The sequence below is a fragment of the Phascolarctos cinereus genome, unplaced genomic scaffold (assembly GCF_003287225.1).
Source record: "Phascolarctos cinereus isolate Bilbo 61053 unplaced genomic scaffold, phaCin_HiC Scaffold_5;HRSCAF=322, whole genome shotgun sequence".
In the NCBI taxonomy this organism is placed as follows: Eukaryota; Metazoa; Chordata; class Mammalia; order Diprotodontia; family Phascolarctidae; genus Phascolarctos; species Phascolarctos cinereus.
In genome coordinates, this window is record NW_027555958.1 from 132,872,153 (window position 1) to 132,890,358 (window position 18,206).

The window sequence follows — 18,206 nt, forward strand, 5'->3', positions numbered from 1 at the left end:
CAAAAGATGCTGATATGCATTTGTAAAGAGTTTCCTCATGCAGGCGTTCTCTATGCCCCCATCCCAACCTCAAATCACAAGTCCCTATGGGGGAAATAAAATGTTTGTTCAAATAATTATAGTGTAAATCAAATATATGTAAGAAAAGTTGAAATGTGGTGCTTTGAAAATTCACAAGTGAGAGATCAATTTTTTTTAGAGAGGCTTATGGAAAATATCTTAGGGGAGATTTGAGCTGGGCCTTCAGAGTTGGATAAGCTTTCAACAGGTGGTGATAGAGTGGTGGTAGAAGAGAATACAAAGAAGTGGGTGAGCAAAGGCATTGAGGAGAGCAGACTGATGTGTTTTGATCAGAGAATAGTTTGTGAGTGGGAATAATGGGAATAAACAAGAACTGGAAAGGACAACTGGGGCTAGGCTTGAGGACACTAGATGCTGTGCTAAAGAGTGTGGCCTTTGTTTAACAAATATTAGAGAATCATTGAAGGTTTTTGAGCAGTAAAGTGATCAGAGAAATTAATTAGAAAATTTTCTTTGGCAATCATATGAAGATTAGATTGGAGAGGGAGGAGGTTATTAGAGGTAAGCGGACCAGTTAAGAGCCTTTGAAATACTCTAAGACAAATATAAGGAGTATTAGAAATGGTCATTAGTAATTATTTTATTTACAAATAAATTAGTAATTAGAAATTAGAAATTATTATTAATTAGAAATTAGACCATGGCAGTAGAAATTGTTTCTCTTTCTGCCTCCATTGTTATTTATCCTCATATTTTCTCATGCTATTTCCCTTTATTTTTCACTTTTGCCATTATGATAGGAATGAGGTAACACCTCAGTGTTGTTTTAATTTGCATTTCTCTTATTGTTAGAGGTCTGGAATTTTTTTTTTTTTGGTTTGGGCAATGGGGTTAAGTGACTTGCCCAGGGTCACGCAGCTAGTAAGTGTTATGTGTCTGAGGCCAGATTTGAAGTCAGGTCCTCCTGAATCCAGGGCCGGTGCTCTATCCACTGCACCACCTAGCTGCCCCCTTTATCTGGAACATTTTTCATATGGTTTTCAGTAGTTTGCATTTTTTTTTCCATTTGAGAACTTCCTATATCTCATGGACACTTATTTATAGGGGAACAGGTCTTATTTTTATAGAACAATTTAAAATGCTTATTAGATTGTTATTTATCAAAAATGCATCAGTAAATTTCAAATGGGTTAAAAGGAACCCAAAATTTAAATGAGATGTTTCTATATATCCAATACATACATAATAAAATAATTCTTTTAGAGGAATTAAAAGCTATTGTTATAAGCTATCATTATTACTTAAAGACCTAATAGATATTAAAAGATCAGAGAGAAAAAAAGGCTTTGAGTTCTTGTTAGAGGAAATAAGACTTGCAAAGAGGTTACAATAATTTCTAAGCAGCTATTAATGAGGTCATGAATATGACAGTGGCAGTGAAAGTGTGAATAGGACAGTGGCAGTGGGAATAGATAGGAGATGAAAGAGATAATGCAGAGATGAAAATGACAGAATCATAGAATATTTCAACTAGAAGGGACTCAGAAGCCATCTAACACAATGCATACCTAAATAAGTTTTTTTTTTCCTATAGCATACCTGGTTATTCAGCCATTGCTTAAAGTGTTCTATTGAAAAGAACCCCACCACTTCCCCAGACACCCCATTCTACTTTTGAACAGATCTAATTTTTAGGAAGTTCATACTAATATCAAGGCTAATTTGACATTTTTGCAACTTTCACCCATTTCTCCTAAACCTTAGAATAAGTTTATTCTTTGTCACATGTTTAACTTCAAACTTGAAGTTAGCTATTAGATATTCTTTAAATCTCCAGGTCAGCATCCAAAGTTCTTTTAAAGACATGAGCTAAAAGTTCGTTACCAGTCTGGTCACCCTCCTCCGTCCCGCTTATCAATATCCTTAATAAATGTGTATCCTAGAACTGATGCAGAAATTGATGTTCAAAGACTTCACCAAGGTCACTTTTTGGGATTTGAACTTAGATCTTCTGACTCTAAATCCAGCTCATTTTCTCTCTTTAAAAAAAGTTTCATCAATATTTTTTGTTTTCATGTAACAACCTTATCCCCATTCAACCTTCTCTTGTGATAAAGGAAAACATTTAAACAATTAACTGACTCAGTGGCTATGTCTAATAGTGTGTGGAACATTCTATACTCAAAGTCTCCCACCTTTCCAAGAAAAAGAAGTGCATTTTCTCATTTTTTCTTCTTTCCGTGACACTATCATTCAGCTTCCTTAAAGGCAAAAATGATCAACACAAACATATAAATAAAGACAACAGTTATCTTTTTCTTCCAAACTTTATTAGACTTTACTAGATGACACTGCATGATGTACTGCACTGGCTTGTGCATGTTAATAAGAACCCCACTGTAATTCAGATGGCATAATCCATTTAAGAACAAGCAAAATATTTAATTTCCCACAATAGTTTTCATAAGAGTATAGTGTCTTTGTAGTCTTTCATAGGCTTGGATAAAACAATGCCACCATTCAGTTCTTAAAAAAAAAAAAAAGAACCAAATACTTGATGACTAATGTTGTGAGTCCATAAGTTATTTTATAAAATATCCCCAAGACTTTGGACTTGAGAATGCTCTTTCACCTAGAATTTGTCACTGTGATTTGACACTGGTATTATTCTAACTGCCAGCAGTAAATGAAATTAAATTTACTAAAATGAGTAGTACATTCACTCATGCAACACAATACATAAATGTAAAACTGAATAGTAGGTAAAAGATTTTTAAAAATTGAGTGTTAAAAAAAAACCTATTAATTTTAAGGTCCTGGCCAGCAGGACAGTTATTGGCAGGAGTAATTTTTTTTTCTTCAGATATTTGTACAAGTGCATAAACAACCTGTCAATATCTTTTCTGAGGACATGATTTATTTTAGCTTTAATGATACATTCATCAGGACAAACTAAATGCCATACGACAGATTATAGAAAATACAAGAGAAAGGGCAGTTTGTGTGGGTCACCTAAAACAAAAGGTACTGACAGAATCACCCAAGAAGATGGACAAATCAGTGAGATGCAGATCTAGAAGTTAAGAAAAAAGTATCAAGTGAATACCTCACACCATCATTCTACAGATTTTGTTTGAAAGGTATATTGTGGGTAAGATATTGCCAAACGTGACCTAGAGAAAAATCTATTCTGGAAATGTTACAGAGGTTACAGTTTTTTGAATGCTTTGTTACAAGTAGTGATTCTGTTCTACTCATAAATAAATAGCATGATTGATAAAGGCTGAGAGCTATTTTAACTGCTCAAGTGATGATAGGAAGATAAATTTCTTTGGAAGTACTATATACTTTAAATAAACAGTGCATTTTGGGATCAGCTTTGAAGGCTTATAATCTTAGTGGATTTGACAGAAATTACAATTTTACCAGTTTAAACTTTAGGTATTCAATATCATACCTTTTTTTTTCCCCTTCACACAACCAACTACTTAAAAACAGGTACCAACATTTAGATAAAATATCCAATTATTTATCTATGATAATCAAATTGGATATATTCACTGAAATAGCATGTCTTTATCACATGAAAAATATGTAGTCCCCTTGGTGTTTTTAAGAGGGAAGCAAAGACAACTCTGACAAAGTTCCTGAATTTTCATGAGACTTTTCGGAGCAGAAATAAGTCCAACTTAATGAAACAATAAGGCACCAGTAAAGGATTTAAAAATGTTAAATCTAGTTACACAAAGCACCAAAAGTTGAAGGTTGAAGGGAGGAGACTTTAGTGTTAATGGGAAATGAGCATAAACCCATTTTCCAAGCACTTAATTACCAATTTCTTTCTTCCTTTTATTAAACACTGCACAAGCACTACAATGATACATACCTTATTTAATGTCCTGAAAACTTTATTCATTAAAACAACATGCAACACTAAGAATTTGAAATATTACAATAATGTGAGAGTAAAAAAAATGGCTTCGGACAAAACCCAGCTCCATAGCAATGTAAATTCCTTATTTTCCAACATTTTCATAAAAACAAAAGACAAAGTTTTCTTCCACTTCTCCAATTCTCTTTCAAACATTTTCAAATGATGTTTATAGATTGCATTTTATTTCAGTTGTAGCTGGTGTATGGTTTTTGTAGTATAGTGAATTACTGAAAATCTGATGCCATCTGATAAAATGTATGAAAGACTAAGAAATCACAAAGCTAACTGTCTTTTGTATGAGTAAGCAAAGAAAAGAAGAATATCAATTCTCAAGGTGCATTCTGATATTGAACCCCAAATACCACAAATTGTTATATTATTCTGATTGCAAAACAGATACAAATATTAGGGAATAAATTCTATTCAACTTAGTGAAACGTTTTACGGAACTGCTGACCACTAGCCAAAAGCTAATAACTAAAACATTATTTTAGATTTAACAGTTTTCTCTTGTTATAACTTTCACTACAGACTGTAAGTAATGGCAAAGTCTGTGAAAGAGATGAAATAATTATTTCTTAGAATTGGCAATTTCACTAGAAGCAATAATTTATATTACCAAAGTTCATTTATATGTTTATGTGAAAAATGTTAAGATGTGGACAGATTAAAATCAATTTCATCTATCTGTTTTCAATGGAATTGAATAGTTTCATAGTCCTTCCCTTCCCCTTGTTCTCCCACTTTTTTTTTTCTGGTTCAGACCTGTAATTTCATTAGTATAGGAAACTTGTCTATCTGCAGCTCCTCTGTGGCTTAGCCTGGAGTACTGAGAAGGTAAGTGTCAGGGGTAGGATTTTAAGCTTCATTATTTAGAGCTCAAGTCTAGCATTCTAGCCACTATGCCCCCGTGCTGCCAATTTATGATCATATCTTAATCAGCTACTTTGTTTAAACACAGACCAAATATTTTGAAATTCTGAGGTGGGGTAGGAGGAAGGATAGGTTTGGTAGGTGGCTAGGATTTATTTTTTTCGTGATTTATCTGTGTTTTTATTTCTTAGAGCAGTTACTTTAAAATACCCCCCAATACATAATGTATTATAACTTACTAACAATTCTTACTATACCGCTGTCCTTTGTATTTGTGAAGTAAATGAAGGTTATCTGATATCTCTCAACTGTCCTGCATCTTCAGAGATGGTTTTTTGAAACTTCGTGGCAGAATGTTAAAGGAGAATGAAAGGGAGAACACACATCTTGTTTAAGCTAGCTCTAATGCCATAGGCAATATCTATAAGGTCTTATTGTTCATCATGGCAGGACTTAATACTCTCAGCTACCACACTGTAGGACTGAGATGGTCAAATGGCAAAATTAAGAAACTGAGGAGTGGCAATATATAACTTTATTTTAAAAGCATTAGAAATATCTGTGTACATATGTATGTGTCTGTATGTGTATGATAAGGGCTATTTTTTCTTATGCTGTCTGAGTGGAAGAAGACATACACTAAGGAGCTCTTTCATCTCAATTTTCACATTCCTTGGCTTCTTGCCCTGTATATGGAAAATAAACTATGACTGAAGACATAATAATTGCTTCAGGTCAGGAGTATCTCTTAAATGACAGTCAGTAGAAATCTTGGTGCTCCAATAGAGGTTGACTAAAAGAAAGTGATAGGAAAAGTGCTAAGATTCCTGAGTGACTACAGTGTAATTATTTTTAAACTACTAAAGAGATCATACCAAGTTTAGACCCTTTTCTAATCTCCTTCTGCACACCCCAAGAGGGCAAATAAAAGGGATGGTGTTGGAAGGCTCTTGGTACCAATAGGCCACTTAGCCCATGGGGTGAATGCAGTAGGAATGTTTGACAAATTGGTATGCTTTTTTCTAACTCAACAGCTGTGAAAAGGCAATCCAGGTCAGCTTGATGTCACTGTTTTAGCACTTCTTGGTTCTAAATTTCAGGTAAATAAGGGCATTATCAGACTGATAAGCATATATCTTAAACAAAGTATCCCTTTTCCCCTTCCAAACCACAATCCATCTTGAAGTTTGGGCTTAACTGGTGCTACTGTTTTAGGAGCTAGATACATGATAAAAATCCTTTTCACTTATTTGTCTAAGGATAACATTTATCTATACATTTATACAAAAGAGGAAATCAAGGCATTTGCAACTGATAAAGTGACTACTATTGGAGAAGGGATAATTGGCTATAGTCTACATGATCTAATAGAAATTATTTAATGGCATGGCACCCTTAATTCAGTGTTGCACATGTGGATCAAGTTGGATCTCATACAGAAATGAGCTATACTATCTATATTATGGCCCCCCAAAATTCTGTAGAATCCTTAGGTAGAAAAACTTGTCTGTAACCTTATTCCATTTGGCTACTGCATGTTTATCAGTTTCTCCATTAAAAATCATCCTTTACAATTAAATAGCGTTTTAAGTTTTTGGAGTGCTTTCAAATCAAGTGAGATAATGGTTCGTTACAGTAATTCTGGGGCAATCAGCAAGACAAGTATTATTACCCTCAATTTGTAGATGAGGAAATGGAGGTTCAAACAGGCAAAGGGATTGCCTAATAACATACAGGTTGGGGCTGAGACTACAGCAGGAGTCATCTGATGTCTTGTTTAGAGCCCCACTACATCATATTCTTTCTTAGTATCAGTTTAGATGGAAGATGACAGAATTTGGAGCTGCCCAAGGCCACGCTCTGCCCAAATGACAAAAAATAGCCAATTAATTTATAAGTATTATGTTGGTTTTTAAAAATACCCTCAAATTAATGAAAGTACATTAATTTTAGAAAAGTTAGAACAGCACCAATCTTATAATATGGCTTGTTTTCTAAAAGCTCATTTGTTAATCATTTGAAAATCCAAACTCATTTTTCCGTAGAAACTTTAAACATAATAATTAGGTTCCTGGGTCAGCCCACTAAAGTCTATTTAATCCATAATGTGCCTGAAATATGTCATGTTGTACTAATAATAGTAATGCAGATTCTGACCACCATATGTAAACAGTATTTCTATGGCGAAATAAACTCAGAATTTGGGACAAAAGAACATTTCCTTGCAGGATTCTCACACCAGAACAAGTCACTATGGGTGATTCTCTGAGTTTGGAGCAGTTGCTGAAACTCCTGCAAGTTGGAGACTGGGAAACAGGAATGAAAGCTTTAATTATTTGGAGAGTAAGGGTCCAGAGCTTCCTGCAAGGATAAAGAAATATTCAGGCTAACCCTCAAAGCCACTTCTTTCTTAGTACTGCCTGGCTCCCTGTCCCTAAATTCTTTTTCTTTTTCATGCTTTAGAGATTGAGCCACCTGCTTCACTTTCTACTGATACTATCTATTGCTCTTGACCAAGGTTTTTTTTTCTTTCCTGGCTCATTACAGAACAGAATGTAATTTCAGAGCTTCTCCTATTTGCTTGGGGGAAGGGAGACCCCAAGTAAAGGCAGAGGAGAAGGAAGAGGATTTTATGTGACCACTGGCCTTTTCCATTGTGTAGAAGGGATATAGATAGATCAGAGATGGTCTTTACTTTCATGTCCTTTGTCAGACTACTGCTTTAAAATCAATTTAGTTAACTTCTTTCTAGGAAATGGTGAGCATTTCTTAATATTGCCATTTGCACCAATAAGAAGGAAAATTCTTTCATTCACTCTTTTTTTTAAAATTTATTTTTATTTTTAGGCAATTGGGGTTAAGTGACTTGCCCAGGGTCACACAGCTAGCATACACTCTTAATTTACTGTTTTTCTTCTTTCCAAGTAAAGTAAGGCCTAGTTATAAGTTATGCTTATTTCCAGTGCAGTTACAATTCAACCACAAAGCAATTTTTGTATCTGAATTTAATTTTTCTACATTTAGCAGCAATTATAAAGATAAGAAAGAATTCTTCTTACATTTGAATACAATAGGAAGGGATAGCGACTACCCCAAAGGACTACAATAAGTAAGGATTTCTATGAGAAAAACTGCAATGTGCTGAAATTGCCCCACAGAGTTGGGGGAGGAAAGTCATTTGATGTTAAAGAAAAAAATGACACATGATCAGAAAATAAATGGGATAGGATCAGGGGTACAAGAGAAAAGATATCTTTTTCCTTCATCATTTACACTTGCCTTGCATGCATAAATTTTACTGCCATGCTATGCAAAATAACCTTGTTACATGAGAATATTCCTTGAAAGACCAAATGTAATCATATTGCCTTATGCTTTCCACTGTTTATTGCATCTGAAGTATAGCACATGGTCCTCAGAAAAACATGATGACTACAGTTTAAAAGGAAGTCTTGCAAATGCTGTTGGCAGCATTTCTTTTCAGTGATCAACAAGGCAAATGGCATTCCAATTTGAACTTTATGTCAGTAACAACACATACAATTAAAACGTGCCCTGCTTAAACATTAGGACTATGTTAAAACCCAATTATACTTCTTTGTTTGGACCTGTGATTTCATTGGCATGGGAGTCCCCAGGAGTTGGAAAATTCCTACTACTGAAGTAGACTAGCAACTATAATGAATGTTTAAAATCTTAAGAGAGTTCCCTGGGGCACTAAGAAACTAGTGATTTGTTTAGGGTCACAGTATATGTCAGAGGCAGGATGTGAAACTATCCATTGTGCCATACTTCTTCTCAAAACTACACTATAACATGGCTATAGATAAAATGATGTTGACTTGGATGGACCAATTATATTCACAGAACCATGACAACCAAATAGGACAGTTAGTTTTAACATGTATGTTAGTTTAGCTTCTAAAGCTAATATTAAGGGAGAGAAGGAATGGTCTTTTGTTTTCTAACTTTTAAATTAAAAAAATTTAAATTTTACATTCATAGGTTGCATCAAAAAAGTATTATCACAGATCATTAAATAGGCAAAAATGTCAGACCTGCTTCAAATTAATTGTATGCTTCAATGTTTTCCATTTACTATCTCCAATATGAAATCAACTTGAGGAAAGACGTGGTCTCCCAACCTCTTTGCTTTTTTCTATTTTGAGATGAAATAGGGACTATTGGTTTGTATACTCAGAAAATTATTATTGTAAATAATAATAAGAAACCATAACGAATAAACCAAATTGAAAATTCAACATGCTTGAATTGGTTGGTGGTGGTTATAACTTTTCAGTTACTCAGAGGAAATCCAGTTAGTGTATTCTTTAATAAAGGGCCCTGTTGGAGAGCTTTCTTACAATGAGATTGTAATGGGCACCAAAGGTTTTCAAATAAATGCTCCAACAAGGTTATTATGAATATTTCTTAGGCATCCATCATGTACTAGGCATGTTAATGAATATATTAAAATTATGCTGTGTTGGAACTTCTGCTACAAACTGCCAGAATTAAGTTTTTTATAAGCTTAATCTTTCAATCATTTTCATCCTAAAACTTTCTTTTAGTTCAGGTGACATAGACCATTGTGTGTTTATTCACCTGTTTTACAGCTTTAAATTTTGTTTAGAAGTAGAAATGAAGGGTGAAACATATTTGCAAAATCTTTTACATACTCTTAAGAAAACAAAATATGTATATTGAATAGCTGATAAACATGTATTTGTAAAACAGTACAATTTTGCATAGCTTTATAAACCTCAACTTCATAATATAATTACTCAAATGGCACAGAGGACTTTTAAAGTGCATTTGCTAACTTTAAGGCTATATTTATATTATGGTCTTAAGAAAAATAATAAAGCTGGAAAAATAAAAGAAAGTCACTACCAATGGTATAGAATTCAGTGACAAAAATGAATCACCTCTCACTCTCTGAAGAAAAATAGGGCTAAACATAGGTTACAATATGACAACTTGAATTTTAAGGCATATATTCATTTTGTTTTGGAATTTAAAATATTATTATGGCTTTGGTATGAAAGTTCTTGTGGGATTCAGTAACAAGGAAAACATTTTAAATACAGTGTTATCCATGTCTTTTTAACCATTAAAAATATAAATACAAATATAACAAGCAGCAATAAAATCAAGAATTAAAAACATTCTATGTAATATACAAGTAGTTTTTATCAGTTTGACAGAAGTACTCTAATTTAGCTCTCAACACATTTAGAGAAGGCGAGAAAAGAACACTGGTTTCCTTTGCATAATATGTCAGAAATATTTTTTTTTCATTATTTCATCACTAAGAGTTGTATATCTATGTTATGGAGGTCAAGGAGAAAGGAAAGCAGGGAGTAACCAGAAGGAACAGAGAGATAGAAGGTCAGGAGAAAGAAAGTCAATGATATTATAAAGTGAAGGATTCAGGAGAGCAATAAGGCCACCCATTCAAGAAGGAAGGGCTGGGAGATAGCAGATACAGTTTCACGGGCACCACTGAATCTTGATACCTCAGGGAGAAAAATACAATCAGATAGAAGGTTGTAACCCTTGGTATCTTGGATTGTATCCTTTTTGTCCAAGTGTCAGGATACAACACCTCCTATCAAGAAATCTAAGCCACAGGAAATAAACAATGCCTGTGCTAGGACATCAAAATATACAGATTTTCCCTTCTTAACTTTAATCACAAGGAACCTTGGTGGGCTTTGGGGTAAAATAAATGTCACATCATCACTTGATGTACTGGAAAGAAAATCAACATATCCTAAGACCTTCCAAGTATGGAGTATTCCATACTCCATTTTGATACTTCTTGAATTAGTGTGGATTTTCATGGCAATAACAATATCATTAATCTGCTAACATTTTAAAAGACCTTCAATTATAGCAAGAATGAACAACACAGTGGGGCAGTAAATATGAAAATGGTAGTATGTTGGAAAAATGTGAAAACTATTTTCAAATAGCTCTAGAGAGTAATTTTTATATCTAAATTTTCATTATTTAAAGAGATTAAAGCAATGAGGCAATCTGACAACTATATTCTTCTCTTGTCAAACTATTGGCATCAAATCATATATTTTGTTTTGAGTGGAAAAGATGAAAATTATCTTCTAGCTCCTTATTTTGGCAAGGTATCCAATTTGAATAAATGAGTAGATGAAACGAAGATGGGAAATAAGCACCCTGTCCTTAAAACAAAAACATAATGATAACCTTCTTCTAGACTAAGTCTTTTCAGTTTCTTTAGAGGACAATGATAGAAAAGCACATGCTATGCAGAACTTACAATGATTATTTAATTTCTTTGCAAATGCAAAATATTAAATAAAGATATGAAATAAAATGCCACAACTAAATACAAGGTAGAAGCCAAATTACTTTCCTCTACTTGATTACACTAAAAAACTACAAAAGATACTTTGTAAACATGCTACTAAAATTTTTCTAACAGTGGATTTTTTGAAAAATTAAAATTCACACACAAGTTACAGATAGGGTTTTACCCTCAATGATGGCACTAAAATAAAAAAAAATTATTTTCATTCTATTCTCTTTTCTTAAGATCTTCATTATACTACTACCAGAACTTCAGAAATTATTACTTCAAGCTATTGAAGGAAAAGGGTAGGTATACCAACGATCTGCTATGACAAATGTATAAATTACATTTTTTTAAAAAAATCAATAAAATAGAATAATGGAAAACCTGTGCAACCAAATGCTGAAACAATTCAAAGTACTAAAAGCCTTTACTGACTTCATATCAGACACCAACTCTATCATCCAGAAGTTGGAAAGTTTTCTAAATAATATAAAATACCCCCCAAAAGATAAGTTATTTAAAGGAAGGAATACAAATCCCTGAGTAAGCCATAGACAACAGATATGATGGACCTAAGAAAATAGATTATCTAGGACCAGACATATACTATTCAACTAGTCAATATATGTGTGCATACAATTTATATGCAACCATAAAAAGATTTTACATAAACATATATATGTATAACATATATATGCACATTCACATATGCACACATACAAGATTGAGGGCGAATGCTTATATACATAAATTATAAAAACAAAGGCCCAAGTCAGGAAAATATGCATTGCAAAGATACAAGTTTAAGACATATAAATACATGGGTTTTATCTGGAAACCCTGGTACTATTTGAAACAATAGTACTACTTTTCTTGTATGAAGTTATTCTTTCAAAAGATGTCTTTCTAGAACCATTAAGGGATAGCATGTCTTTACTATGAAATGAAAGATTACTTCAGGAGTTCTATTATGCCTGTACGATGCATTAAATGAGAAAGAATGAAAGCAAACTATCTCAAGATGAACGCTAGTAAACTCCCCTATCACATATGTCAGTTCAACCAAAAATGACACTTTTCCCATTATCTGGAGTCCAACAAAGAGCAGTATGGATTTCAAGTGTTTCAAAAAAAATGAATGCTGATCAATGAAATATTATATCCATGGTATACAGCTATGTTTTAAAGTTGTGGAGGCAGTTATGAAGAATTTGAGCTTCTTGGGCTCCATTTTGTTCACTCTGCTGGCGAACTTTTATGATTAAAACAAGGACTGGCAAATAGTAATCTATTTGTCTCCTTATTCTTGAAGAAACTGGGGATCTGAAAAACTTCCAGAAACATTTTCCTTCATTTATTTTCTCCATTTTCTTCTACAGCAGCAGATTTAAGGTTTTGGTTTTTGTTTAAAAAGTACATAACCATGATCATAGGAACCTTGTTTTTAGTGAACCCCTTTCATAATATCACTAACAGTAACAAAACTTGAACAGCAGGCATGAGACTTACATCTGAAAACAAAGCTTGTTTCTGTGAAAAGTCCAAGATAAAAAATTAAGTAAAGGAAATAATACAGAGTTTTTTATGACATTTTCAAATTCTTTATGACCACAATTTAAAAATTTTCTGATTCTATAAAGGATGTTAAACAGTTTTCATTTCAAATAAAATCTTTCTTTGGATTGACTAATGAAATTCTCGTGCATTTTCATGGAAATTCATATTGTTCTATGCACAATAAAAGATGCACCAGTAGGAAAATAAGGAGCATTTTTCCCAGGACTCAGCTTCTGAGACCATTTTATCAATTCTGATGGTACACAAAATTTGATACTTTACTAAGTAGCACTGTCTTTTTTTTTTTTAACAGTATTTCTTGGGTATCTTCCACATTGACCATTATGTATCCTGAGACAGCAGAGGACCTAAGCCCAATCTGAAACAGCCCTATGAAAATATGGAAGAATAATGTAGTATCATATGACTAGACAACTACGGGGTTATTGGGGCCACCTCTAATACAGGTTTACTTACACACCTACACAAGGATTTCACTATGCCACATGCTTCTTCTCATTGATTTGTTTTCATTAGTTCCCTTTTAGGCACTGAGATTTTTGGCAACTGCAACTCCTGCCAAATGGCTGAATTACACTGCTTGGTCCATAGGAAGAAATAAGTGGATATGATGAGCCTCTGTCTTCTGAAATTTGACTTTGCTTAATGGTAGACAAAGGATGTGAGTTATTCAGAGCACACCCCAAAAGATGAGCAAGAGGTTCAGTGTTCAGGACACAAAGACAAATTAAACTACCTTCAACTATCTCTCATAAAAATCCTAAACAGATAAGCTGCATCTTTAACAAAAATGCTTTCTTAATAGGACAACAGGAAGGGTTTTAGTTTAAATATAGAAGTCTATGAAAGTAATCTGGAGAGCAACTCCTTAATTTTTTTTTTAAAGCAGCAATAAGAAAGAGGAAAAGGGGTAGGCTACCATTTTTGGAGTGCACCATAGCAAGGAGGCATTCTGGCCTGCAGCAGTGAACCAAGAGGAGAGGAGATGGCAAGAAGTCCCTCTCAGTTTTCAGGATGGCGTCTTGTATATGGATGCCCACGTTCTTCGTTGCACCATTTTGTATAACCCTTGACAGGGCTCAGATCAGTGCAGATGAAAAAGTTTGCTTTCTACCAGGGCATACCTGTCCGTGATCTTTTTCTTTGCTTTTTACAAAGGCAATAGATGGGAAATACAAATAAACCTGAAAAAAAACCATGCAATATGTATTAGATAAAGATACACTTTATACCATGAAGTTTATATTTTTTTGTGATTTACGAACTATACAAAAGCTATCATCCTTTAGATGTTATTCAAAAATTATTCAACAAAGTCATTGAGAATCCCTCCTAATTTGTAAGAGGATCAAAGACTCCACCCACAAGTTGTTCAAGCCTATGCCTGTTTTCCAAGGATGTGGCTTTAGGGAAGGTGGAATGCTATTTCATATCCCATACCATTCATTTTCTTAGACCATATGGACAGCTGACTTTATACCAGCCATCTTCCTTTGAATAATTCTGCTGTGATGATTTCTTACTTTAGCCAAATGAAAATATTTGACTGTTCAGATATATGATAAGGTAAGACTTCAATAGCTTATTAGAAATAAATTTCCATGGCCAAATATTTCAATGAATTTTGTTTTTTTCAAATAAATCCACAATAATACTGCTAGATTTCATGTGTTACTTCTCACTGTGACTATTTTCATGTTAAATACTATTTTTACATGGGTCACTTTCAGCTGAAATAAATGTCTACAGAGGACTATAATCTTATTTCTTTGATGCCAGTCAAAAAATAAATTTCTCATACTGTTAAGCCTATAGTTATAAAAAAGAGAGAAAATTTGATAGTGAATTATTTGTTAAATGAAATCTACTGCCTACACTAAAGTCTTACTCTGATGCCTCATGACGATGTGGATATGGCCCTAGTTCTCCAAGACTATTTCAGGGGAGGCAAGCACCGACTGGGCTTATCGTGGCTTTAAATACAAGTCCAGGAACAGTCTGTATCTCTTATCTTGAGACTTGCTTAGCCAGGTACAGAAATGCCCATCTCCATAAGGCTTGCCAGAAAATCATGATATATTTTGAATACAGCAACTCATGAAGACTATCTACTAAAGCATGACAGGGTCACAACATGCAACTTATAATGAAATTGCAAGTTGTTTTTTTTTTTAAGTACTAAAGCATGCTATCCCCACCATTTAAAAACTCAAACCTATAATTTCATTGGTATAGACAGCTCCCAGTAAGGAACTTCTACTAATACAGATGAGCAACTTCTCTGCAATTTGTAGTTTCAGAGAGTTGTTTGGAGTTATTGAGAGGTTAAGTGACTTGACCAGGGTCATAAAGTCAGCACTTGAACTCAGAACTTTCTGCCCTTTCAGACAAGCTTTCTATCCACTATACTACACTTCTTCTAAGTCTGAACTTAATAATTATAATTAACAAGAGCTTACATTCATATGGTGTTTTAAAACTATACAGAGCACTTTCCTCAAAAGAACAATGTCATTTGGTTAATATAGGTAAGTTCATCTGAATATAATAGATGGGGAAACAGAGATCTGGAGAGATAAAGTGCCTTTTGCAGGAGGACACAAAACTTGTGTCAGAGCTGGTACTTTATGACTACTGCTCTTAATAATCATGGGATGACTATTTTCCTAAGGAATTAATTTTTCTACTACTTTAACAAAGTCAGTTCTTTTAAATAGTTAACAGAAAGGCATAATAAGTGATTCCTGTTGGTCTATCTTGTTCTCATGTTTTCATCATTCTGAAAGGGTTCCCATCTCAGAAACATAGAACCGAGGAAAGAAAATTAGCCTTACCTATTACAACGGCTATGGCCCCAAGTGCCAATCCTAAAACCAGGATCAGAGGTGCAATGATTAATTTTCCAGCTGAAAAAAAAAGTCATCATAAAAAATAACTGTACATTTATACAGTTCTTTTCAAAGTATCTTTCAACTTTTAATACCTTCAGCATTAAATATAACAGATGTGCAGATGAAAATATTTAAAGCTTTTTTAAAAACAAAAAAGCTTTTAAAAGCTTTGTTAAAAAAATCAGGTTGTCACTTCCATTTAGCAACAGTTATAATGCTTCTTTTAGCCCAACAACTTCACAGCACACACATTCACAAAACTTTGTAAACATGATTCTGTTGTAGATAAAACACCAAAAACAGAACAAAATTACTAAAAACCTACTTTGTTTTAAGATTAGTGTCTTCCTATGTTTAACTTTTACAGTTATACCAACTCAACTTTATTTTTAAGCTGGCAAAAGATTAAAAGCGAATTTATACTCACTTTCTCCCTTAGAGGCCTCTTATACCAACAGACCATAGCAGAAGAGACAGAAAATTTGAAATGAGTAGTGAAAGAATATATGCGTACAGAATACAGATTTAGAGCTGAAAGGAACCTCAGACATCATAGGATCATAGATTTAGACTCAGAAGGGGCCTTAAGGGTCAGATAGAGCAATGCCTTCATTTTACAGACAAGGAAACTGAAGGCCAGGTAGGTTGTGGCTTGCCTGAGAAGTAGATGTGGCTCAGTGCCTCAGACTACAAATCTAGCATGCTAAACTGTATTATGTGATTGAATGAATAGAAGAATGAATATTCACTACAACCACATGATTAGCTCCAGTATAAGACTTTCACCTATCAACATGTTGGATGATCCAGAGAGGTTTATAAATACTTGTATTTATCTTCTCATCTGCTCTTTTCTTAGGATTTTATTTATTTTTAGTTTTCAACATTCACTTTTATAAGATTGAGTTCTAAATTTTTTCCCTCGCTCCCCTTCCGCCTCGCAAGACACGCAATCTGATATAGACTATACATTTACAATCATATTAAGCATATTTCCACATTAGTCATGTTTTCAAAGAAGAATCAGAACAAAAGGGAAAAACCATGAGAAAGAAAAAGAAAGCAAAAAAGAGAAAATAGTATGTTTTGATCTGCATTCAGACTCCATAGTTCTTTTAGATCATGGCATTGCTGAGAAGAACTTAGTCTATCAAAGTTGGTCATCGCACAATGTTGCTGTTACTGTGGATAATGTTCTCCTGGTTTTGCTCATTTAACTCAGCATCAATTCATTTAAGTCTTTCCAGGTTTTTCTGAAATCCACCTACTCATCCTTTAGTATAGAACAGTAGTATTCTATTACATCTATATCACAACTTGTTCAGCCATGTTCCAATTGATGGGTATCCCCTCACTTCCCAATTCTTTGCTACCATAAAAAGAGCTGCCATAAATATTTTTGTACATGTGGGTCCTTTTCCCTTTTTGATGATCTCTTTGGGAAACAGACCTAGTAGTGATATTGCTGAATCAAAGGGTATGCACAGTTTTATAGCCCTTTGAACATAGTTCCAAATTGCTCTCTGGAATGGTTGGATTAGTTCATAACTCCACCAACAATGCATTAGTGTTCCAATTTTCCCACATCTTCTCCAACACTTCTCACATTCCTGTTCTGTCATGACTATAGATAGTTTTAATTTCTTCATCCAAAAATTGCCTGTTCATATCCTTTGACCATTTATCAATTGGAGAATGACTTCTATTCTTATAAATTTGACTCAGTTCTCTATTTATTTTAGAAATGAGGCCTTTATCAGAAACACTGGCTGCAAAAATTGTTTCCCAGCTTTCTGCTTACCTTCTAATCTTGGTTACATTGGCTTTGTGCACAAACTTTTTAATTTAATGCCATCAAAATTATCCATTTTGCATTTTATAATGTTCTCTATCTCGTTTGGTCATACATTTTCCATTCTCCATAGATCTGACAGGTAAACTATTTCTTGCCCTTCTAATTTGCTTGTGGTGTCACCTTTTATGTCTAAATTGTGTACCCATTTTGACCTTATCTTGGAATACGGTATAAGATGTTGGTCTATGCCTAGTTTCTGCCATACTATTTTCCAATTTTCCCAGCAGTTTTTGTCAGTGAGCCCTTATCACAGAAGCTACAGTCTTTGGGTTTATCAAACAGTAGATTACTATAGTCATTGACTACTGTGTCTTGTATATCTAACATATTTCATTGACCCACTACTCTATTTCTTAGCCAATGCCAAGCAGTTTTGAGGATTGCTACTTTATAAAACAGCTTCATTTCTTGCTTTTCTTTTCATTAATTCCCTTGATATTCTGGACCTCCCGTTCTTCCAGATGAACTTTGTTATTATTTTTTCCAGCTCCATAAAATATTTTTTGGTAGTTTGATTGGTATAGCATTGAATAAGTAAATTAATTTAAGTAGAATTGTCATTTTTACTATATTAGCTTGGCCTACCCATGAACAACTGATATTTTTCCAATTATTTAGATCTGACTGTATTTGTGTGAAAAGTGTTTTGTAATTGTGTTCATATAGTTCCTGGGTTTGTCTTGGCAGGTAGGTTCCCAAATATTCTATATTGTCTAC

General features: G+C 33.8%; 1 protein-coding gene across 1 annotated transcript in view; it reads right to left on the bottom strand.

Moving 5' to 3' along the window:
* Nucleotides 1–3,043: 3,043 nt before the first annotated feature.
* RNF217 (ring finger protein 217) overlaps nt 3,044–18,206 on the bottom strand; it is a 151,898-nt gene continuing 136,735 nt past the window's right edge. Inside the window, 2 exon segments of the mRNA XM_020986975.2 lie at nt 3,044–13,927; nt 15,578–15,649. Coding sequence (XP_020842634.1) covers nt 13,854–13,927; nt 15,578–15,649 — 146 coding nt within the window. The 3' untranslated portion in view covers nt 3,044–13,853.